General features: G+C 36.7%; 1 protein-coding gene across 1 annotated transcript; it reads right to left on the bottom strand.

The window, feature by feature from the left end:
- Positions 1–4,129: 4,129 nt before the first annotated feature.
- chrnb1l (cholinergic receptor, nicotinic, beta 1 (muscle) like) lies at positions 4,130–25,302 on the bottom strand. The gene is made up of 11 exons (XM_051898678.1): positions 23,133–25,302; positions 20,995–21,128; positions 20,538–20,582; positions 18,558–18,667; positions 18,039–18,147; positions 15,935–16,082; positions 15,533–15,718; positions 14,427–14,650; positions 14,156–14,334; positions 4,927–5,068; positions 4,130–4,691 (listed from the first exon to the last, which is right to left on the bottom strand). The coding sequence occupies exons 1-11, from the start codon at positions 23,182–23,184 to the stop codon at positions 4,551–4,553; spliced, it is 1,470 nt and encodes a 489-aa protein (XP_051754638.1). The 5' UTR covers positions 23,185–25,302; the 3' UTR covers positions 4,130–4,550.
- Between the last annotated feature and the right edge of the window lie 124 nt (positions 25,303–25,426).

Here is a 25,426-nt window from a genome sequence, read left to right on the forward strand (position 1 = left end):
GTGTTTATGAGCTAAATGTGGCAAATATGACCTACTTATGGATGTTAATCATTATTAATATTTTATAGACAAGTAAAGAAAATGTCATATGAAAAATCACTTCTTTGCAGTCCCTAGTTTTGGTGTGGTAATGGAAAAAGCAAAAAGTATACCAACTGTACCCGGTCTACCCTACATAACTATGTTTTCAGTGGTGTATAAAGACCTTACATAATGAACCGTTGTTTTTATTACCTTAGAATGAGCCATTTCTATCTCACACGCCGCGGGTCCCCTTACATGTTAAGTCGCCATTTTGCGCCGGCATGTTTCTACAGTAGCCCTAAACGGACAAACTAAAGCTGCTTTGAAATAATCTGTATTGTAGGCTATTCGTTTGTTAAGTCTTTCGTCATGCTGCAGCGCTTCCGGGTCCAAACGCTCTATCTCATACCACAAGAAAACAACAAATGGTGCTAATATACACACATGGTGTGGTGTAATACTTCCAAAAAATTATAATCATAACCTTTATCTCCATACTAAAATCCCAGATGGCCAGACAGTGATTCATCTTTTATAAATCGTTAAAATATTAATGTCTGTGACTCTGTGAGCACGGAGACTGCGTGTAGACTGTAAGTATTTTAAATGTTTAACTTTAAAACGTTAAATGTTTAATATGAATAAATAGCGCTCATAAACAGCCGTAGAGATGCCATTCTCAAGCGAAATGAGTCGAGGCTTGGACCCAGAAACTGCGTTCCTTACGTCACGACTTAAGCGGTAAAGCGCTAGCCTTAAGCGGTAAAGCGCTAGCCTATAGGCAAAATTGTGAGAAACTACGTCAAAATCGTGAAATAAAAAGTCGAAATTATGACAATTATGATTCATCAAGTTTTTTTTCTTATATGGCGGAAACGGGCTTAAAACAACACCACCAATTTTATTATAGTAATTTTAAGATATTTTAGGAAAAATATAGCTTTAAGTAGCCTAAGCCTGCATTGATAAATTCCAGAAACCTTTCATTGTGATTTTTGTAACTTGTTGTTGCCTAAAAAAGCTTCACATGTAGGCTTAATATTTAATACAGTTGCTATTGCCTAATCAGTCTCTGAACCCCTAACTTAGATCTTTTGTCCCTTTCATGAGGCACGTTTGTCATGTCTTACCACTCCATCAGGTGACCTCTGCACTTCCAGTGAAAGGGGAAAACGAGGCCTGGAACACTGTCAACTATTGTCTGCAGTGCAGAGTTGGCGCCAATGTTACAATTATCTCACCAAGGTAATGAAGAAATATCTATAACTTGAGAAATTAGGGCGGATGCAATAATGCTATTGAGGAAATGGTTTTCACTACAGAAAATGTCTGTGTGACACCCTAGATATGGAGTTTCTGATGGTTGTGTGAAGGTTTTTAAAAGTAACTAACGATTTTGTTATCAGAATTATGTGTAGAGGGAATAACAGTTGGAAGATAGGAGGATCGTGTTTGCTTCAGTAACATCTTGAAATTAGCACACACTACCCCAGTCACCCCTGGAAACGTGATTTATCTGTCACCCTATTGGCCAGTTCTTGAGCACTACACTGAGTAGCCTTGACACACACACGTTTTTTCTTCTGTCCCCACCTAGTTTCAGCAAACAGACAACACTCAGTAAAGGGGGGAACAGACAGTGCTAAATCAGCCCGAAGAAGAACAGAAACCCCCTTCATAGCTTCTCTTCTGGCTGGCTCCAGGGCTTTTTTTTTTTTTTTTTTTGAAGATCATAGTGAAAAAACAGTGATTAAACTGGTGTAAGCCTCCTTAGAAGCCCACTGAACCGTTAGCAATAAAACACACAGGCCTCTGGTTTCCCCTCAAAAGCAGTGACTCGGCTAATGAGCTTTTCTTATTTCATTATTTCTTACCTCTTTCTTTTACTTCTTATGCAACTAGGTGCCTTCACAGAAATGTAGGTACAGGCCAAACTGATGTAATCTAGGAATTCATTTTTTTGAAAATAACAAACCACTTACACAAAGGCTGATTAACCCTTGATGCATGAATTATTAAATCGTGTTTGTTTTTGCTTCAAAACAAGCATAATGTTCATTTTGAATGTTTTTGAAATAAGTCTCTTCACCAAGGCTGCATTTTTTTTAATCAAAAATACAGTCAAACTGTAAAATATTTTCTATTGTAATATAAATATTTTAAAATGTAATTTATTCCTAGAATTGTTCGGGAAGCAGACACACTCTTGTCAGTTTAAATCTAGACTAAAAACACATCTCTTTAACCTGGCATACACAACACATTATTTTTATATCAGTTAAATGATTGTCAAGCTGCATGAATTAGGTCAACCGAACCAGGAACACTTACCATAATATCTGATGTACTTGTTACATCATAAGAAGTCAGCCGGATCCGGGCCGTATCAAGATCAGATGGAGGACCTGCTGCTAGATACGACCACCTCGCAGCCCTGAAGTGTCAGCAGAGAACATGGATACTAGACAATCCTCTGTGAAGGCCTCATCGACACGACAGCCATCGGCACAGATCCTCAGCAAAACCTGTCTCCATACCGGCGTGACGAATCCGATCTTCAACCAGATGCAATTGGATTAATTATTGCTCCAAGATTGGCTCTGATCCCAATCTGATTTTAACAACGGAACTAAATCAACACTGAACTGACTCAAGCTAAACAATGACACCATTTTCTTCTAGAGATGCTGTACAGCCCAAACAAACTTTGTTGCATAATTTTTCTGTTGTTACTGTAAAGCTGCTTTGAAACAATCTATATTGTAAACTTTTGATCAAATTTAATGCATCCTTGCTGAATAATTAATTTCTTTTAAAAATTGTACATAATAATATTACTAAACACATTTTGTCTTCAGAATACAGTGCTCCAAAACCAGAAACTTGCACCAAGGAAAAAACATGTTAATTTTAATATCATGCTACAGTAAATGATCCAGTACTTGATTTGGACTTGCAAAATATTAGCAAACTTGCATAAAATTAGCTAGCAACATACACATTTAATGTTAACCTAATGAAAAGTTTTAAATCTCACATTAACTGAGAATTATCCAAGAGTAAGTGGTTCATGTTTTCAGAAATGGAAAACATAACGTTAGTTAATATTTGAAATAATTTTGTGTGTGTGTGTGCTGGATGAAAGAAAGAGGTTGGCCAGCCAACTCTCAGGTAATGTTGTTTAGAATCAACTGGGCATCGGTTCATTAACTTTACCGTGGCTAGACTGGCTGTTAGCAGACTTCATTTCCTAATGGCTCAATGACGAGTCAGACACAGGACGGATTTAACAGACCACTGCTGGCAGACAGAAAAGAGCTGCACACAATGAGAAATATTGTCTTTCAGATTATGCTCAATGCATGTGATATAATTTTTAAGATTTAATTTCAAATGATATGTTTTCAAAACGAACAACAAATAAATGACAAAAAACAATGAAATAAAAAAGGCAACAATTTACACGCTTTCTCTGTTTTATGAACACCGGATTAATGAAAAAAATAAGAAATACGTTGTTCAGACTATGCCAAGAATAAAAAACAAACAAACAAAAAAAAAACAGTTATTCTTAAAGGTATATTAAATATAATGACCCAATACAGTATGTAATAAGTGACAAGTAAAGAGCACAAAATTAATGATTATAAGCTTAGTGGATGAATTGAAAGAATTTGAAAATAACAAATATATAGAAACATGTATATCAACAAAATATCATCATGGAAACATTAATTTAGGAAGAAAGAAAGAAAGAAAGAAAGGAAAATGAAGGACAGATGGAAGGAAGGATGGAACGAAGAAAAAAAGGAAGGAAGGAAAAGGAAGGAAGGAAGAACTGATGGAAGGAAGGACGGAATGAAGAAAGAAAGAAAGAAAGAACAGAAAGGAAGGACAGATGAAAGGAAGGACAGAAGGAAGAAAGAAAGAAAGAAAGACAGAAAAAGAAAGGAAGGAAGGACAGAAGGAAGGACAGAAGAAAGAAAGAAAGAAGAAAGAAAGAAAGAAAGAAAGAAAAGAAAGAAAGAAAGAAAGACAGAAAAAGAATGGAAGGAAGGAGGAAGGACAGAAGGAAGAAAGAAAGGAAGGATGGAAAGGAAGGATGGAAGGAAGAAAGAAAAAGAAAGAAAGAAAGAAAGAAAGAAAGAAAGAAAGAAAGAAAGGAAAAGGAAGGACAGATGGAAGGAAGGAAGAAAGGAAGGAAGGAAGGAAGGAAGAAAGGAAGGAAGGAAGAAAGGAAGGAAGGAAGGAAGAAAGGAAGGAAGGAAGGAAGGAAGGAAGGAAGGATGAAAGAAAGAAAGAAAGAAAGAAAGAAAGAAAGAACAGAAAGGAAGGACAGATGGAAGGAAGGACAGAAGAAAGAAAGAAAGAAAGAAAGAAAGAAAGAAAGAAATGATTCTCTGGTGCCCCCTTGAGTCAGTCCACACAAACTTCAGTCTTGCTGTGTTGTGTGTTCAGGAGCTGTGCAGCAGCAGTGTGCTTGTTGTTTTGTGTTCAGGAGTGTGCTTGTTGTTTAAGGGATGTGCTCATGGAAAAGGTTGGTCAGGAGTGTAGTTGAAACTGGCATCCAGAAACATGGCCAGTGTGCCCAGAGTAGTAATGATGACAAAGAGCCAAAGGAAGAGACGATCCAACACCACAGCAATGTACTGCCAGTCATCTGTCATCTACACGCACACACATCAAACACAGAAACAATGGGATATGTTTATCTCACTGACACAGGAGGATGTGTATTGTCAATTTATGAATAATCATGAGGATCAGGGACAGACAAAGAGGAAGAGCCTTAGATAAAGGTTTCTTTGTGTTTCTGTAAGTATGTGTGGAAAAAGAGAGACGGAAGGTGAGAGAGAATGTGTGGTTTGTGTCTGCATGGAGTGTGAGTGGTCATAAACTCACAGTATCGTCCACATCCTGTTTCTTCAACTGATCAGCCATGTAAGTGATAGCGGCGATTGCAGATTTGAGATTCGGGGGCAGAATCAGACAATAGTTTTCACTGTTTGAAAACCTCTGCAGCTTCACAGTGCTCTCATTATGACTAAAAACACAGAAATAAAAGAATGATTAACCCAACCAATGGTTCATAAGTGTATTAACAAAACACAAATAGTCATATTGTAGTGTGGGGCTCTTCAAGATTCATTTGAGGGCCGGATTATCAAATCAAAAAGTTGAGATGGGGGGGTTGGTATTGGTAAGAATTATTTTATTTATAATTATTAGGCTTAAATGAAAATATTCTCACAGTGAGATTTGGTAACCACAGGTAAAACCATACATGATTACTCACTACCAATGTCAAATGATATTATATGATATGTTATATAGGCCTATAAAAAATGCCTAAATGCAGGTAAAAACTATACACACCTTCACAAAGAAATTAATTATATATTCCCCTACCCACCTAACAAATATATTGCAATATAAATGGCTATAACATAGTATTCAATATAAATATTCCACATTTCCACAAACCATGGTAAATTACTACAGTTCATTCATGGTACATGTTTGTAAGGGTGGTGATTTTGGGATTTAAAAGTCTTATAACTTCATTCATGGCACATGTTTCTCCTGTTTTTCTCATCAGTCTTCTTGGGAATGTTGAGGCTGTTTCATCCGATTTAAAACTAGTTTAACCATCGAGTGATTTGTAGTTTGTAACCGAGAGGTGTGTGTCGAATTGAAACGCTTCTCACTGGATGTTGCAACGCTGTTTAATAATGGTGACCGGGAATAAACGCGGCTCCTTTAAGCTTTCGTTCTGTTATCCATGGGGCTGAGCTGCGTAGTTCAAAGTAAACTAGTGAAACACATGAAAACAGCGCTATTTGTTCTGTATTTGCTGTTACTGACAGAGAAACAACTTCAGATGATTCAGTGACAGAGCGGTTCTAACGATCCCAAATCATTTCAGATCGTTATGCAAGCGTGTTTGGCCAATTCATGGAAAAGAAAGAATCGAGACAAAAAAATGAAAAATTCACGAACGATTGGTATCGCTGGTTCAGTCGACAGAAATATGGGACACACATAATAACTGCTGAAATATTCACACGGAAAACGTTTCTCAGGTCAGTCGGAGGATGTGCATGGTACGAACAGTGCGTATATAGCCGTACAGCTGCAGGCGCCACTGCGGCCACTTATCTAACCAAATTTAGCCGCACAGCCAGGAAAAGAGGAGGAGGGAGGTTGGGGTGCCCTCGGTCTGGATGAAGATGTTTGGCGGGCCGCCACTGTAAGTGGATTATTAAAATGTATCACAATTATCAGCAAAAGTTGCTTATAAATTTAGTTATTTTGCTCACAATTCTTAAAGAGGACCTATTATGCCCTTTTACAAAGTCTTGTTTTTGGGCTCTACTAGAATAGGTTTTCGTGGTTTAATTATGCTCAAAAAACCATAACGAGTTTCAACACACTTTTAACTAACTCAGCCAGACACCGCTCCTTTATTTTGCGTATGCCTTGGGCGGCAGTTATTGAAATGAGCAATACTGTGACGTGTTCGTTCCCGGAAGAAAACTCAAGACTAAAATGGAGGCGTTTCAGGGAGTTCAGGAACAGTGCACACTGATATAGACATGGTTACTACACATTTTCCATTTCAAAATTACATACTTTTCCAGACTCAAATTTCCAGACCTCCTTCAAAATGATTTTTCAGCCCATATTTAACATAAATGGTTCATACAGCATTATTTTTGGTAATTAGTTACGTCATATGTAATATTTTTCCATTGTTTTTTTCAAAGTTGTAGATGCACTTACATGATGAGAAGAAACCTAAAACACTTAACCTGCATATATTCACGTCTGACACATGACTTTAATACTCTAAACTTGGTCTGATGTTGCATGATCACCAAACAGCAAAGTACAGTCTGATTTAGATGATTGTTTGCTCCTTTATCTGTTGCTGGTTTGAGTGCCACACTCACATTCATTTAGTGAAGTTCAAAAGAGACTTGCTTATGGTAAAGAATTCATTCAGTCAGTCGTGTTCGACAATCAAACAATCACTGAACTTTTACCATGAAAACACTCTGCTTGTAGGGCTGGGTATTGACAAATTTCACGATATCGATTCTCAAGCTTGCGATTCAATTAAATTACAATTTCAATTCAATTCCATTTGATATCGATTAATTGGGGTATGTATCAGGTACAGTATATGGCAAAAAAGGGAATATTGGTGACTAGGTGGTACTTGGATGTACTTGGCCTAAAAAGTTTGAGAACTACTGATACTGTATATAGGTTTAATGTGCTGTATGTCCGTGTCTCTTCCTTTTATCCTGAAAAATAAGACCTGTTCCATGGCCCGACCAGTTTGTAAATGACAGCAACACACTTTGAAACACCAGGGCAACATTTAGGCCCTGTTTACACCTGGTATTAAGATATGTTTTGGTTGGTCGGATCACAAGTAGACGAAGGAAGACACGTTTACACCTGGTTTTTTAATCCGTCTCTTTTGTCCACTTTCGACCACTTCTGTCCTGATTTTTTCGAGGGGAGGGTCTACGGGCAGGTAGATGTATGGGTTTTTTTCAGATATTTCAATCTAATGGAAAAAATAAGCTTGCACAATTTACATATGAAAGCAAAAGAAGACGACGGAAAAACATACAGAGAGCATCAGCTTTTGGTTCTGCTCTGATAGCCACAAGACCACGTTGAACGCTGTGTGTGTTAGAAATCAGGAATGGTGAGAGAACATTGTGCTTGCTACGTTTTTCATCTTCAAACCAAACTTGGGGCTTCAGCTGACAAAGATTAGTCGAAAGTGGACAAGCTCAAAACATTTTAGACCCCATTTACACCTGTATTTAGTGTCGTCCACTTGTGATCGACCAAAACGCATCTTAATACAGGTATAAACAGAGCCTTAGACAGCACTTCTCATTTAGAATGATTTACTGCAGCTGTTGAATTGTTACATTTTCAGAACAGGAATGACAAAATTTGCCATCATAATTCTATGAGAAAATCACCTGATTACTGAAATTGTGCACTTGTTGCAGAGAACTTTGCTGTTACTTTAAGGTATTATCTGTAGTATAAACCACGCAGGACACCAAATGTATTATTTTATGGTAATAAATTACTAAGTATGAGAAACAGTAAATAGTATGTCTCACTAATAATTTATAGCATTGTGCAGCAATGTAGTTCTGCATGCCGTGTTGTACAGTAGCATGAATGCATTGTAGAGGTCAGTATTGTGTTGCTCTGTGCTATAGTGGGAATGAGTCTGTCATACAGTACAGAATGAATGAGAGCTGTGCTGTGTCTGGGACTGACCTCTCCTCCCTCACATTCCCATTCTTTCAAGGGTGAGTTTTTTCCAACAGGGATTATATAGAGAGCACCACACGTCCGGCACATGACATGCATGGTCAATGAGATGCATACGGGTATAGACAGGAACTCAAACACAACTCATACAAGTGTTTGTTTCCACATACTATACTGTCTGTATATGTGGTGTACGTGCTCAGCTTCCTATGCTGTATGCACACACACCCCTAATATATAAAGACACATCCTAACATGATTATCTACATAGACCCACTCATATACACAGACCTTCAGGCAGCATAATCCACATAAATTCGACACAGATTAAAATTCCACACTGTTCCACCAAGTACTCTTCCACTAGTTTTTTTCAGACAGTTGAATATACATATCAGTGAACACTAGTACATCAAAGCAACAAGCTAACTACACCTTTTACCAAGAATTTTAGGCAGTTTTCAAATTCATTTGACCCTGATATGAGATGCCTTGCTTGCATTCAAAATGGAACAGAATACGAACAGAAAACGTCTCAAACTTCTCAAATAACTACTCTGTGGCTGGACAACTAGTTGACCACTGGTAAACATGATTTCACCAAGTAGAACATGTTCCTGGATCAACATTCTTATTGATCCTAGAACAACATTCCAATCAACCAATCAGAGTTGAGGGATAGGTTTACAGTTAAATGTCAGGGTCTAGGCATAACACAAGGGTTAGGGGCTTCTACATCAGTGTTATTCACCCATCATTTCCCTGTAATTTTAGGGATAAGTTATGGGTAGGATTAGGTTTAGGGGTAGGGATAGGGTAAGGACTATGTTTTGGACAAGAATGTTGTTGCTGGATCAGCAGAAGATGGCAAAATCATGGCAACCTTGACCACTTTGACCAGACCCATGTTATGATGAAATATTTTATTTATCCTATAGAAAACAATTGTAGAATTAGTTTGATTACTATAAAAGCCAGAAGTGTTTTGAGGCCTCATGGCCTACATGACTGATTACAAGGGTCAAATGTATCTGAGAATTTAGCTTGGCCACTATGCTTATTTTGCTTAGTCTGGGATTTTTCCAGTAGACAACAGGTAGCTGTGAAATGAATAAGACCATTATTAAGAGGTGTGAAATAAATATGTCACTTGGAGGCTTCTTGCCTCTGGGGAGTGTTGGTTGTCCTTGTTGCAATGTTTTATTTTGCCTATGAGAAAGGGTTGACCATCAATTGGCAGAATTCCACAATTAGGGAGTAAGGCAAAAGATAAGTTGGCAGTCGGTCACCCTTACAAAGAGAACAAGATAGCCAATTAATGAAGTAACTGTGGTGAAAGTGTTGGGGAGTACTTGGGAGATTCCAGGAAGAGAAAGGGAGAAGAGCACCTGCAAATGAGATCATTGGTTAAAACTGTCGCGAGTGAGATGATCAGATGAACAGCTGACATCTCACTTTGTTGCTTGTCAATAAAGTTAAAACTCCTGGGACCTGGAAGTTTGACTCTGAGAGTTTTCTTTGAGACCAGAACTGAAGGGACATCGAATTTGCCATGACAGTTACAGGTCTCTTTTATGCAGTATATTTGCATCATGGATACAAGTACCACCTTGATTACCAGCGGCAGCTGTTTGTCACTTTACCTAGTTAAGGACCAATGTTTTCATTATTTGAAATAAAGCTGAAATAGGCTTCATTCAAATCAGCTTTGAATAAAAAAAAAAAATAATATTTTTTTTTTTTTTAAAAATCAGCTTTTTCTGCCAGAATAATCTAAGGGAGATATGGCCTAATGGTTAGAGAGTCAGACTGTAACCCGAAGGTATGGCAAGAAAATGAGTTGCCCTTGAGCAAGGCACCTAACCCCCAATCGCTCCCCAGGAGCCAAAGCAAAATAGCTGCCCACTGCTCCGGGTGTGTGTATCCACGGTTTGCAGTGTGTGTGTGTTCACTAATCACTACTCCTAATGTGTGTGCACTAACTTGGATGGGTTAAATGTAGAGGACAAATTCCAAGTATGGGTCACTTTTTCCACTTTCAGAAAATCAAATATAAATATTAGACGGAAATTGGAAAATGTGGAAAACTTGAAATGTTGCCTTGGCTTCTAACTGAAATAAATAAGTTTAAGTTGAAGTACTAAACTTACTAAAACTAAGACTGAAATATAGCTGCAAGCAGAAATTAAAGGGCCAAGCACCACAGAGGCAGAATGAGGAGATAAAAATCAAGGCAATAAGTATCAGACCAACTGCAAAAAAGACGATTTTAAGCAAAATGGTTGAAAGCCAATAATACAATCTCTTGTATTGCTTATTACTTTTGTATGGAGATGATCTGGTTTGATTTTCCATCTAGGAGAAAAAAAAAAAAAAAAAAGTTCAAATCATCTTATGCCAAGGAATCAGAGGAAAAAGAATTTTGTTTCTAGCCCTTTGTTCAAAAGTTATTAGAATAAAAGTGAGTGCAACTTTGAACAGATGGGGGTGCTAGCGGGATTGAGTTAGAGACTCCAAAATTGCTGTGGTTAATGTTCAGTGTGCCAAATTTCACAACTTCTTCTTTCACAACAAGTTCTATAGGCTGACATAGACTTGGGGAGCATATTAACTCAGGTATTTGACAAGAAGCAATGAGAAATGCATTTGCCACTCTGCTTAATAAATATCACAATACAAATCAACATTTTCAAAAGCAGTTACCTGCTAAAATTAGGCTGTATTGCTTTCATACCAGTTGCAAATCAGGTATCCAAACACCTGTTTTTAGGCAAGCCTGAGTTCATAACATTCTTTACACCAAACAAATTCTGACAGTAGACACACTTGTGACCACACTTCAAGTGCTAGTGACAAAACATCATTAGAATTAGCAAGAAATTTAGGTTATTTAGGCCTTTGGGTTGTTCCAAATTTTGGATAGCAAGTACCACCTGGTAATAACATTGGATTGTCATTTATGCCCAAATAAAAATACAACATAATTAACTTTCCCTGAAATCACCTCTCTTATCCTGTAGCCATCCAGACTGATGGCATTCCTTGAAGGACTTGTGAGCTTAGCACTATAATAAAGCTCTAGCAGCATGCAGCCATCTTAAGACCACCTGTTAGACTGGCTAAAGAGCGGGCACACGCTGCGGCACCACATTATAAGAGGGAGAATGACTGGGCATGGGTCATGAGCCATTCTGAAACAGATGAGGAGGAGAATAGGCACCCCAGTGCATCCGCAAAACAGTTTGTTGCGTCTATTACAGACAGATAGAGACCCTGTCTCTTCTGTACACACGCACACTCTACACTGAAGCAGAGTCATGTGCACGTTTTCAGAGAAAACCCGTCCATCTGTCCATCCTCCCATTCATCCATTTATGTGCATCCTCGACCCTCGGCCCTCCCCTGCTGTTCTTGTGTGCATTACGCTCTAATGCCTCAGCTCAACAAGAGCTTAGGTTCTGGCGACTTTGGAGGGGTGACTGGGCTTAACTGGGCTGAGATCAAATGCCCTTGGATTGAGAAGAGGAACAGCCAGCACGGAGACTTTCATCATCCGTCCACCCTGATCCGCGTTTATGAGAGTTGTTTAAAAGCGAGCAATATTGCCAACACCAGCAGATTATGGTACAAGCACATTAAACTGATGCATATTGATTTGACATCTAAGTGTGTTTTTGTTTGAGTGAGTGTTCATTAACTGTGAACATGAACTGTGTCTATCAGGAGTTGTTTTGAGCATCTGCAGTCAAGATTTGACAAGACATTTTAAAAAATAGGCAAACTAGTATGTCTTTTATACAATATTTCAGAAATACCATTTCCAGAATTAAGAACCATTCAATTTTAGCAAAAAATAAATAAAATAAATAAATAAATAAAATTAAAAGCACCCAAATGACATTTGCTTCCACGTTCATTCTTCTGCTTGTGCGGATGGAATATTGTTCTAAAAATAGTCTGCCAAAGTTTTCAGCACTTTTTTAACTGCATCACAGTTACTAAATCTATAGTGTGAAATATACAGCGCAACCAGTGTAGTCCAATTTTAGGATGAACAACTGTTCAAGATGGTTCTTTTTAGTGAAACAAAAATATACAGCGCGACCAGTGTAGTCTGATTCCCAAACGAATGACACTTCCGAGCCAGTTCTTTTTAGTGAAACAAATACATACAGCGCTACCAATGTAGTCCGATTCCCAAACGAATGACTCTTATGAACCGGATCTTTTAGTGAAACAAAAACATACAGCATAACCAGTGTAGTCCGATTCCCAAACCAATGTCTCTTATGAGTCGGTTTTTTTTAGTGAATCCAAAATATGGAGAGCGGCCAGTATAGTCTGATTCCTGAACAAATGACTCTTATGAGTTGTTTCTATTTAGTGAATCAAAAATATACTGCACAACCAGTGTAGTTTGATCACAGAATGAATGACTCTTATGTGTCAACTCTTTTTAGTGAATCAAACACAGCTTTCAAGTAACTTTGAAACAGTAACAATTTACAATAAGGTCTATTAACTATGAGCAATACATATAGTATTTATTAATCTTTGTTAACGTTAGTTAATAAGAATACAGTTGTCCATTGTTCATGTTAGTTCACAGTACATAAACTAATGTTAACAAACACAACTTGTAATGTATTAGTAAATGTTGAAATTAACATGAACTAAAATTAATAAATGAATAAATGTGTCGAAGTATTGTTCATTCTTAGTTCATGTTAACTAAAGTAGTTAACTGATGAACCTTATTGTAAAGAGTTACCTGTGAAACTTAGATTAGTTACAGACTCGTAGGTTCATTTGAAAACATGTAGTCAAAGGCACACATTATGCGGTTTGTCACAATTTCTATATTTTAGTTCAGTGTTACAAAAGGCCAATAATAGGATTGCTTTTGTGTTCTAAAAAAACGTTGAAACTGCATAGCAAGCGCAAAGATATACATGGCAAATGCTGGATTATTTCCATGTTCATTTATGTTCCTGACATGCTTTGGTTCTTGTTTTGGTTGTTGTTTGCCTTCCAAAAAGAGGCAGTACAATACGTGACAGGCAATCAGATGTCAGAGGCACTTGTTTCATTGATTGTCTCTCTTCCAGTCTTAAACAGTCTTATCAACAGCCAATATTTCTGACATTCCCAACTGTAATTCAGATGTTTTGAGTTGAGAAGTGGGCGACCGGCTTCACTGCTGCTGGCAGAGATTTAAACATTCAAGCTATAAAATCTTTTCCTACTGCTTCATGAATAACATATTTCTCCATTGACCTGCATTTCACCTTTAAAGAAACCACATGCTCGTAAGTTGTACTTAAAGTCACCATGAAATCAAAATTGACAATTCTCTTTTTTTTTTTTTTCGGAATATTACAGTTTATTCCAAATGATTTATTCATGGCACATCATCATTATTTTTCCCCTCCCTCTTGCAGTGATGCGTTCTCTTCTCAGGATGCACTTATTGGCGCAAGGGCAGGACAACAATGAGATCCGCGAATAGCAAACCACAATGATTTAATGATCCAATCAATTTGCCATGGACAATCAAGTCCCGCCCACACAATAGATTAGCCACAACCATATAATAGATTAGTAATATATATCGATTAACCTACTTTAACCACAACACCCTACACAACTCTATACATCGTACATATTTTATTTCATATGTTTTTTTTTTTTATATCACATATAATATTAAAAGTTTTAGAGGTCACACAAACTGTTACGTACAGAAGCTGGTTTATTTTGTGTCTGAAAAAAAACAACTTGATTTTAACTAAAATGTTTTATTGCACAGAACACTTACCTTCCTCTCCACGGCATTACCAGCTCTGGGTTGATCTTTCGGATGAAATATTCACCTCCAGGTCTGAGGCCTTGGTCCAAATAACCCAGTGGGATGTTTTCTTTTGTCTCGTCCTCCACCGGTTCCTCAGGTTGGGGCCTCAGCACACCCAAGTAACGAGGCAGTAAATTGATGAAAACCTGCAGAATGTTAGATGACAGGAATGCTTTCAGTTTCAAGTAATTTGATGGAGTAATGTGAATAAGCTGCTCTTTAAATCAAGATCTGTCACCTTTCGCACCCATTTGGGCATGTGGTGTGTGCTGGGAGTCCTGTGGTGGAGGTTCAGAACCACCACGCTAAGGATGACTGAGAACGTCACCAGGATCATGGTGAACATTACATACTTAACGATGATAGGAATGCCAAGTGATGTTTCTGGGACTTTGTCAGCCAACAACAGCATGAAAACAGTGAGAGCAATGAGGACTGAGATGGACAGAGTCATCTTCTCACCTGAAGAAGAGGTCAGAAAACATGTCTTATATACGGACATATTTTATGCCATTAAACCTTTGTATAAGTAAACGTACAAACAATTATTTAATGCATGGGGGCTGATTTAAAAATGATGAAGACAAAAGACCAGGGTTATTTCCATTAACTAAAACTATTAAAATAAAGTAAAATATAAATATTAGTTGAAAAACTCAAACAAAACGAAAATGAGAAGAACTAAAATAACATTGCAGACTAAGTAAAATATTGTCATCCACATTTTGTATACACCTTAAATAAATACTTAAATAGTCTCTTGTATAAAAAAACTACCATTTAAAGGTTGGGGTCAGTAAGTTTTTTTTTTTTTTTTTTTTTTTTTACTCAAAGATATCAATACTTAGTAGTAAAGACATTTATAATGTTACAAAATAATTCTTTTTCAAATAACTGGTGTTCTTTTGAACTTTCTATTCATCAAGGATCCTGAAAAAAATAATCAACAGTTTCCACAAAAATATTAAGCAGCACAACTGTTTTCAACATTGATAATAATAATAATAATAATAATAATAATAATAATAATAATAATAATAAATGTTTCTTGAGCAGCAACTTAGAACGATTTCTGAAGGATCATGTGACACAGAAGATTGGAGTAATGATGCTGTAAATTCAGCTTTGTATCACAGGAATAAATTACATTTTAAAATCTATTCAAATAGAAAACATGTATTTTGAATTGCAATAATATTTCACAATATTACTGTGTTTCTTGTATTTTTGATCAAAAAAATGCAGCCTTGGAGAGCATAAGAGACTTTCATATAACAGCAAAGTTGAGCATAAAACTGCATTGTTTGCGGTCATCGTATTGATTTTCTAATTAAAGATGGCCACCTGCACCAGGTGGCAGATAGAAGACAAATATGGCCAGCACGCTGGTAAGGATGCAGGGCACGATGATGTTAATGATGTAGAACAGAGGCTTCCTCTCAATGATCAGGTAGAAGGTGATGTCCTCATATAAGTCATCCTGGACGTTCTTTCTGCTGGGCTTGTGACAAATCTGCCACTCACCGTTCTCTTAGGGAAGAGAGAGGACTAGTGAGAGAAAAAGAGATAGAAGGAAGGAGAGAGTGTGCCATGTGCCAAGTTGCTACATTGCTTGGCAACTGTAAACAGACTAAAGAATCATTTTTATGATTATTATTAATAAATATACATATTTACTGAACACTGACATTCTTGTATCATTTATGACGTCGGACAAGAAGTTGTTACTTTTAAAAGTACACTAACCAGTGAACGCATTCTCATCGATAACTATCTCATGGAGCTCATTGCCATCTTCATCTAGACCGTACTGAAGGTCCACTTCTGAGGAATCATACGTGTAGGAACGAAACACCATTGTGCAGTTCTGCCAGTCAAATGGAAAGTATGCAACCTATAGGGATGGAGAACACAACTGTGAACTACAGTGAAATTAACTAGCAAGTACAATACAATAAATAATAAACGGAGCAATTCCAATAGGGCCCTCACACCATCGGTGCTCGGGCCCTAATAATAACAAAGTTAAAGGGTTAGTACACCCAAAAATGAAAATAATGTCATTTATTACTCAACTCATGTTGTTCTACACCCGTAAGACCTTTATTCATCTTCGGAACACAAATTAAGATATTTTTGATTAAATCCGATGGCCTGCATTCAAAGCAATGACATTTCCTCTCTCAAGATCCATAAAGATACTAAAAACATATTTAAGACAGTTCATGTGAGTACAGTGGTTCTACCTTAATATTATAAAGCGACGAGAATATTTTTGTGCACCAAAAAATAAAATAACGACTTTTCAACAATATAGTGATGGGCCGATTTCAAAACAATGCTTTGGAGCTTTACGAATCGAATCAGTGACTCGGAGTGCCAAAGTCACGTGATTTCAGCAGTTTAGCCGTTTGACAGGAGATTCGAGTCACTGATTCGATTCGTAAAGCTCCGAAGCAGTGTTTTGAAATCGGCCCATCACTATATTGTTGAAAAGTCGTTATTTTGTTTTTTTGGCGCACAAAAAGTATTCTCGTCGCTTTATAATATTAAGGTAGAACCACTGAACTCATGTGAACTGTTTTAAAAATGTTTTTAGTACTTTTATGGATCTTGAGAGAGGAAGTGTCATTGCTGTGAATGCAGGCCTCACTGAGCCATTGGATTTCAACAAAAATATCTTAATTTGTGTTCTGAAGATGAACGAAGGTCTTACGGGTGTGAAACGGCATGAGGGCGAGTAATGTTTTTCATAAACACTTTGCTATACTGGTTGAAACTCTCTTCACATCCTGATAGAAATCAATAATAGAAGCGGTCTAAATATTAAAGGGGATCTATTAAATAAATATTTATTTATTATAGCTTGTCAAATTTGCCCCTATTTGGGTGTGAGCAAAAACACACCATTTTTGTGTGTCCCTTTAAATTCAAATGAGCTGCTGCTCCCGGCCCGCTTTCCAGAAGAAGGCGGAGCTTTAACAGCTCACGCTTCGGTTGCTCAACAACAACAAAGCTGGAGAATCTCACGCAGCCAAAATGACGACTGTCAGTAACAGTGTTCAGCTTTACATTGTTCAAACCGGAATATATTTCCTTGATATGTATATCTTCTGTGGAAGTCTCAGTACCAAAAAATGTCCGTCCAATCATTGTATCCGGTCTGCTCTGACTTCATCAGTGCGTTCTGTAAGGCTATGCAGAGTTGTAGACAGACAGTCCCCAAGCACCACAAATAAACAGCAGCAGTCTTTTACAGTTCCTCCTGAACCAAAACAACTAGCTTATTCTGCGTTCACGCCATGTCATAATTACAGTAATTAAGAGATGGCAACCTGTGACATTCTACTTAGAGCTGTTCACATCCTTAGAGTCGGATTTATGTGTTTCGTTGGCAACACTATGAATGCCGAAATGAATCTGCAGCAGTCAGGTGGTACAAGTCTGCAAGTTGTTTATATTCACTATTATTATAATGTTTTGAGACATGAGGTAATTTAACACCGTCTCTCATGATGCTTTGCAGACTCTGCTCTGGCTGTACGCGATCATGTGATTTGGAGGAGGCGTGGCTTTGGAGAGCGCTATGAAGGGAGGGTGGGATCTCATGCTTTCAAAGGTAGCTTGCCATTGCTAGCCTCTAGCCTCACACCCTAGCTTTAAGTATTTAATATGCCAACAGTGATTTGTGTTAAGGGAATGTTTAAGGTTGAATTAAACTATCAATAGTTTCTGTGATCCTGACAAACAATTATAAAAAAGTACATTCAGTGCATTTGCAATGGAAGTCTACTTCAACTGATCCCAGAACATTCCTTTAATATGTGAATACTAACAAGTTTTCATGTACCTCTATGGAACAGGAGCTGCGGTAGATGGCTGGTGGATACCAGGAGACGGTTCCATCACTCCTCACTAGCACGTTCACATACAGGGCAACGTCAAACTGACCATCATTACTATTAAACACAAAGAGAACATTGCATAGTCCATGTGCCCTTTGCAGTTTAGATGTTTTAGTATCATTTAAACCAAACAGCTATTTGATTTTGGCTTCTTAATATTTAGCAAGTTCCAAACTAATTAAAACAATTATTAGATTGCACTGCAAAAATGTAGTCTTGTCTTAAGTACAAACAACCTTAAAACATGTTACATTTACATAAGATTAAAAGAATTTCAGACAGCGTATCTTGAATATATGTTTTGTTCCATTGGTAGATTTGTTTTCCATTCATATTAACAAATGACAAACGCCTTTCACCAGCATTCAGTTAAAGAAAGAAACTGTGGCAGGTGTCCTGTTATAAATGCTGCAGATCATGCTCTTCTTGTTTGTCAGTGTGGCATTATATGAGGATGTTCTCACTTGTTGATTAGGTAGATGTCTGGACGCCACACTTTTAGGGGAGGAATTCGCACAACGTCAATACTGTCATAGTCCACAGGATTCCAAGATAACCTGTAGTCAGTCCATTCCTTGAAAAGAGAGAGATACAAAGATGCATAATGTTTATATATGCACACTAACGTTCAAATGTTTGGGGTCAGTATGTTTTTTTTTTAATGTTTTTTTTTTTTTAAAGAAGTCTCTTCTGCTCACCAAGGCTGCATTTATTTGATCAAAAATACAGTAAAAACAGAAATATTGTGAAATATTATTACATTGTAAAATAACTGTTTTCTACTATAATATATTTTAAAATGTAATTTATTCCTGTAATCAAAGTTGAATTTTCAGCATCATTGCTCCAGTCTTCAGACACATGGTCCTTCAGAAATCATTCTGATATGCTGATTTGCTGCTCAAGAAACATTTCTGATTATTATGAATGTTGAAAATAGTTGCTTAATATTTTTGTGGAAACCGTTATACAATAATGAACATAGAAAGTTCAAAAGAACAGCATTTTTGGAAATATATACAGTGCTTAACACTTTTATTAGACCACCTGCCATAATAAAGAGAAAACACAAATATTTTAGGAATCTGTCAAAAACTAAAAAATGTATTGTCATTTATAGGCAAATAACAAACTGAAACAACTAAATAGTCTTTATTCACACATAATAACAAAAAAAAAAAAAAAATGTTATTTTTATTTTGTATGGCCTCTTTTGGCCTTGATAACAGCTTGCATTCTTGCTGGCATTGTTTTATGTACTTTTTCACAGTCTCTGTTGTTATTGACTTCCAAATAGTTTCTAGTTGTTCCCAAAGACTTGCTTTTGATAAAACTTTTGTGTGATCTATCTTTTAATCCATTACATTCCAAAAAGAATTATATTTTAGCATCAGAAACACTACTGTGACTAAAGAGATTACACATTCTGGTGTGGATTTACCATTACAGAAACATCAAAATTATTTTGGTAATCACCAATACTGTTAGTTTAGGGCAGTTTTGGCAGAAACCTTACATTGGGTGGTGATATATCTTTTAAACAATGTAAATTTACTTTCACTTTTGATTTGGTAACACTTTACAATAAGGTTCATTAGTTAACATTAGTTAACTACATTAGTTTACATGAACTAATAATGAACTGCATTTCTACAGCATTAATCTCATAAACTAACATGAACAAACAATGAACAGCTGTATTTTTATTAACTAATGTTAACAAAGATTAACAAATACAGTGACAAATGCATTGCTCATTGTTAGTTCATGTTAGTTAATACATTAACCAATGTTAACAAACAAACCTTATTGTAAAGTGTTACTATTAAGTTTAAAGGTCTGTCCAAATGAGGATATCTTTTTTCCCTTGTCCCTTAAATTTTGACAGATATTTTGGGAACAAATTTATCCCCAAACCTGATCCTCTTAGCTAAGTAAACATTCTCTCTCTCTCTCACTCTCTCTCACTCTCTCTCACTCACACACACACACACACACACACACACACACACACACACACACACACACACACACACACACACACACACACACTGGGTTTCCATGTTTTATGGGAACTTCCCATAGACATAATGATTTTTATACTGTACAATCTGTATATTCTATTCCCTAAACCTAAAAATGTAGGTACCCATCACAAACAGCTTTCTGCATTTTTTCATTTTCAAATAAAGTATCCTCATGGGGGCATTTGGTCCTCACAATGTAGGTTAAAGAAGTACACACACACACACACACACACACACACACACACACACACACACACAGCACACTTATTTACTCTACATCAGATGAAAGCACATGAGACAGTTTTAAAAAAGAAAAGAAAAGCCAGAAATTACTTGCAGTTATAAAAAGTGACAAGTCAATATAGGTGGAAAATAAACAGCGGTTAGAAGGGATGAGATAAATGGTCTGCCTCTCACCATATTCATGAACACGTTTGTTGTCATCTCTTCATTCTTCTCGTTCTGCGAGAGAGGAGAGATAGTGACATTAGCGTGGCGCTAACGTGTGTCGAGTGTGGCATGCTGTCACAGTCAGTCCTTCCATATGAAAGCTAATGCTCCATGCATGGCTTGATGCCTCATGACTGGAAAGCGCTCGTCGATAGGGGACTGAGTGCTAATGTTTCTGTAATGTTAAGGAAATGTTGCTGAAGCGTTGGCTGCACGGCCCAGTGGGTACGATAGAGGCAGCTGGGCCGCTGATCTCCAACAGCCTGCTGTGAATGTCACCGAACACAAACTGTGTGAGTGATGACAGAGAGAATGAGAAATGCTTTGGAAAAAAAGAATGAATAAAGAGAGGATCAGTAAGTAATTCCACATTGGCAAGTGTGTGTTTGTACGTGGTTATGTGTGAGCGTTATGTGTATCATACCAAGCTGATGAGCTGTACTAAAGTCATTCCCACTCGGACCATCACTCGCTCATTCCAGGTACGTGCTGGTCGCACCTTCAGGTTGTAATCCTGAAACAAATCCTCCAGTAACCTCCGTTCAGCTTCGGATGCCCCTAGACACACACAAACACATGCTTGTTTTATTCTAGCATGTAATTAACTCCTTTATTCTTAAACAAAATAACCCCAGCACAGAACTCTTTTCCGACTTGCAGTCATAAAAAGGGTTTTCTAAGAATGGGCCGACCCATTTCAATACACGGAGGAGTGACTGGCCTCAGTGCTGCTTTCTTTGTCTCCTTATTACAATGCCAAATATGCTGTAGCATTCTAAACATTGTATGGATTGTATGTCAGAGTGATGCACTTCCTCACAGTTGATGAAAGCGTTTAACTGACACACGATTGTGAAATATACACCTGTTACTATCCATGATGACATTCAAAAAAACATCCACATACTGCAATGAAAAAACTATAAAATAAATCATTATATACACATATGTAATGTATATGGGTCATTGACGAATATGGACGAATAAGTGTAAAAAAAAAAAAAAAAAAATAATGGAGATATAATTAATTTTGAAGTTTTATTAAGTGTTAACAATGAGATTGTGGTTTTTATAATCAATGAACACTGCTTTTGTCATTTTTTACAAGATGGACAAAATTTGTCACCAAAAAAGTCATTCGGTTTAACCAAAATTTCGGTTTTACCGAATGACACTTTTGGTTATACCGAATGACGATATTTTCAAACAATGCTAACAGGCTGATATCTAGCTGGCTAGATAAGTTACATTTTATATTTAGTACAAGTTTTTAAAATATTACAACATTTTCCATGTTTTATAGCGGTTGTACCGAATGACCTGATGTTTCGGGATATGCGTATGAGCAAGTTAAAACATTCATTTTTCAAATAGTTAAGAGAGAGTTAGTTACTTTGCTTCACGACCATGTGGTCCTTTGCAGGCGTCTGAATGATGTCACATCCTGTCACATGATACTGACCGCATTACTTGATCCAAAATGGTCCCTTTATATTGGTTACTCTGAATGACATAAATGAAATTCATTTTTCCGGACATTCTTTCTCATAACAAAGCAACGACTTCTACATTTTGCACTATGTTAATAAATGATGTTATAAAATCATGTCAAGATAAAAAATATATACATTTATTACATTTTAAGATATTGTAATCACAAATGAAATGGACGGTTTGGACGGTTAAACCGAACGACCTTTTGACAAATACCTTTATATGTAGCAAAATATAATTAAAACCTTTTAAATTCAATAAAACAGATCTAGTTGTACTACCTTACATATTTTGGATGTCACATCTTTGTTTTTTATTATTATTAAGGCCTTTGGACAAAAAAAAAAAACCTGTCACGTCATTGACCCATATACAAAATGTATTACTGTACATATTTAATTTAATAACAAATAAGAATGCATAAAATGTTATAAACACACACAAAACACACACACTTATGTATGATATATATATATATATATATATATTCAAACTATATATATTCAAAAGTAAAGGTCAGTAAATGTTTTTGAAAAAAATTAATACTTTTATTCAGCAACAATGTGTTCAACTGATCAAAAGAGAAAGCAAATACTTTTACATTGTTTTTACATTGCCTTTTACATTTCCATTTCAAATAAATGATGTTCTTTTAAACCTTTTATTCATCAAAGAATCCTGTAAAATGCATAATAATAATAAATGTTTCTTGAGCAGTAAATCATCATATTAGAATGATTTCTGAAGGATCATGTGTCTGATCCTGGAGTAATAATGCTGAAAATTCAGCTTTGAATCACAGGGATGAATTACATTTAAAAATATATTACATTAGGAAACAGTTATTTTAAATATTTTACAATATTACTGTTGTTATTTTTTTTATTTTATTTTTTTTACTGTATTTTTTTTATCAAATGAATCCAGCCTTGGTGAGCAAAAGAGACTTGTTTCAAAAACATTAAATAATCTCACCGACCCCAAAACTTTGAACGGTAGAGTAAATGTGTCAACAAAAATGCTCTCTTTCCATATCAAAAGGACACACAGCTACCAGATCTGTATTACCTGTGAGAGTTAGAAGCCAGCAATACCACAGGACCCAAAGCAGAGTCTTCATTTTAAGTACAATCTGTATATCCACAGTTTGGTCCCTTCAGCTAGCACCAGCTGTCACCACTGGCACCATGTACAAACACACCTTAACAAGCTCGCACAAACTCGCATATCCCGGGCCACAGTCTCTGTACTCTCACTAACAGACAGCCTGATGTGATTCTGTTAATTTCGATACCGGTGACAGGGCCGAACCTTTCCTACCAACCCCTGACATGGTCACCTCATCATTTTTCTCCTCCCTGCAACCTGACTTGTGAAATGCAGGTCCGTGATTGGTTGGGAGGCCAAAGAATTATGGAAGGGAGAAAGGAATGTGTTTGGGCTCTATGGCAGCCCTGGCAGGCACCTGTTGATGGTGAGTGTGTGTGTGTGTGTGTGTGTGTGTGGCAGTGGGGATATTTTTGTGGGAGAACAAAGGGAAGAGGTGGGCATGACTGTTCCTTTCTGGAGGGTGAGATAGGACATCAGTGAACATACACACTGCTCGCATACTTTTGTAGGGACTTCCCTTTCACACTTGTTCTCAATATAGCCTAATATAGAATTATATTCTAACTCTAAAAATAACCTTTTTCAAAATTAATTAAAGTGTAATAGATGCATTACTATGCCCGTTTAAAAAGTCTGTGTTTGGACTCTACAAGAATAGGTCTTCATGCTTATATGTTCAAAAAACATTTAGCATTAAAACATTTTCCCATTTTTGACATTGCTGCAGCACCTCTTTTCCCAGTCTGTCAGTAACGCTCTGTTTAGTTCCTGTCTCTGTGAAGCCCCTCCTTCTGAAAAGCAAAGTGTGCTCTGATTGGTGAGCTGGACCAGTGTGTTGTGATTAGTCAACTGCTTCGAGCGTGTTTGAGAAATGTCACACCCCTTACCATAACCGCGAGTTTCAACACACTACTAACTAACTCAATCAGGCTTCACTCCTTTATTTTGATATGCCTTGGCTGGGAATTATTGAAATGAGGAATATTGTGACGTGTTTGTTCCAGAAAGAAAATGGCTATTCTGCTTCTGCTGGCAGACTTCTCCAAATTATTTGTTCATCACGTACAATAGTCTATTGTCATTTCAATTACTTCCAAACTGTGTGAGAGAGATGCAGCTGTGTGAATGCCTCATTTATATTTTCGTGTTAAGCCTGCAATTTTTAAAAATATTACCATTAAACGACTGTATGTAATGCTGAACGTAATGCATGTTCAGTAATGTAACAGAGCAAATATTAGCTAGTTCTCATAATGCCTGATTTCACCATTACTGGATATGCATTTGTTTAGTATTTCAAATGAATGCAATCACTGAAAGTACCGAAAAAAGCAAAAACAATATTACAACAATAGACAACAACACAACTGCCAACCAACAGGTACCTTTTCACTCAAATTATTATGATCATATTATGTGCAATCAAAATGTTGAGACAGACAAGACAGATTAGATAGACAGACAGATGATAGAATGATAGATAGATAGAGAGAGATAGAACGATGGATAGATAGATAGATAGATAGATAGATAGATAGATAGATAGATTTATTTGAAATAGAAATCTTTTGTAATTGTAATATATGTAATAAGTGACATTGTTTAACACAATACTGTATTTTCAGCAAAGCAGAATTAGGGATAGAAAAGAGGAAAAAAAAGAGGAATTAGGGAAATTAGGGAGAGAAAAGAAAAAAGAAAAGAAAAGAAAAGAAAAGAAAAGAAAAGAAAAGAAAAGAAAAGAAAAGCAGGAAAATTTAAAAAGATTTATACAGATGGATATGTGATACAATGCAAGAAGGGGGTTAATTTTGAAGGGTATAGGGTCAGTAATCAACCACTGCACTGGATGCATGCTGTCAGAAATTGTGTCCCAATACAGATATCAGAACCTGAACCACATACACAGTGGTCAATATGAAGGCATGAAGTTTTTAACCCGTCTCTCCGCCAGTCTTGTGTTAAAGGCATTTAAGGCGACAGGAGACAAACAATCTCTCAAACAAACACACACAAAAACTCATTCTCAGCATCTCACAGTATTGCTCAGAAATTAGCAGCAATGACAACTGCATATTTCAAACAAAAAAAATATTTTTTCAGCTTAAAAAAGTCCTCAAAAGCATGCAAAAGTTCTCATCACAAGTTACCATACTGAGTAATGTAATTTTAGTAATAACGATGATTGCAGTAACTGCTGTTTATTGATTTAGACCCCAGTCAACATGCTTTAGACGACTGTAACCCAAGAT

The sequence above is a fragment of the Ctenopharyngodon idella genome, chromosome 7 (genome assembly GCF_019924925.1).
Source record: "Ctenopharyngodon idella isolate HZGC_01 chromosome 7, HZGC01, whole genome shotgun sequence".
Taxonomy (NCBI): Eukaryota; Metazoa; Chordata; class Actinopteri; order Cypriniformes; family Xenocyprididae; genus Ctenopharyngodon; species Ctenopharyngodon idella.

Excerpts from the sequence above, each read along its gene's own strand:
- chrnb1l (XM_051898678.1), bottom strand. The coding sequence starts at position 23,184 with ATGAAGACTCTGCTTTGGGTCCTGTGGTATTGCTGGCTTCTAACTCTC. Across the intron at positions 21,129-23,132 it reads CTGGCTTCTAACTCTCACAG|GGGCATCCGAAGCTGAACGG; the intron begins GTAATACAGATC and ends GTGTGTGTCTAG. Across the intron at positions 14,651-15,532 it reads CTATCTGCCACCTGGTGCAG|GTGAGAAGATGACTCTGTCC; the intron begins GTGGCCATCTTT and ends CCTCTTCTTCAG.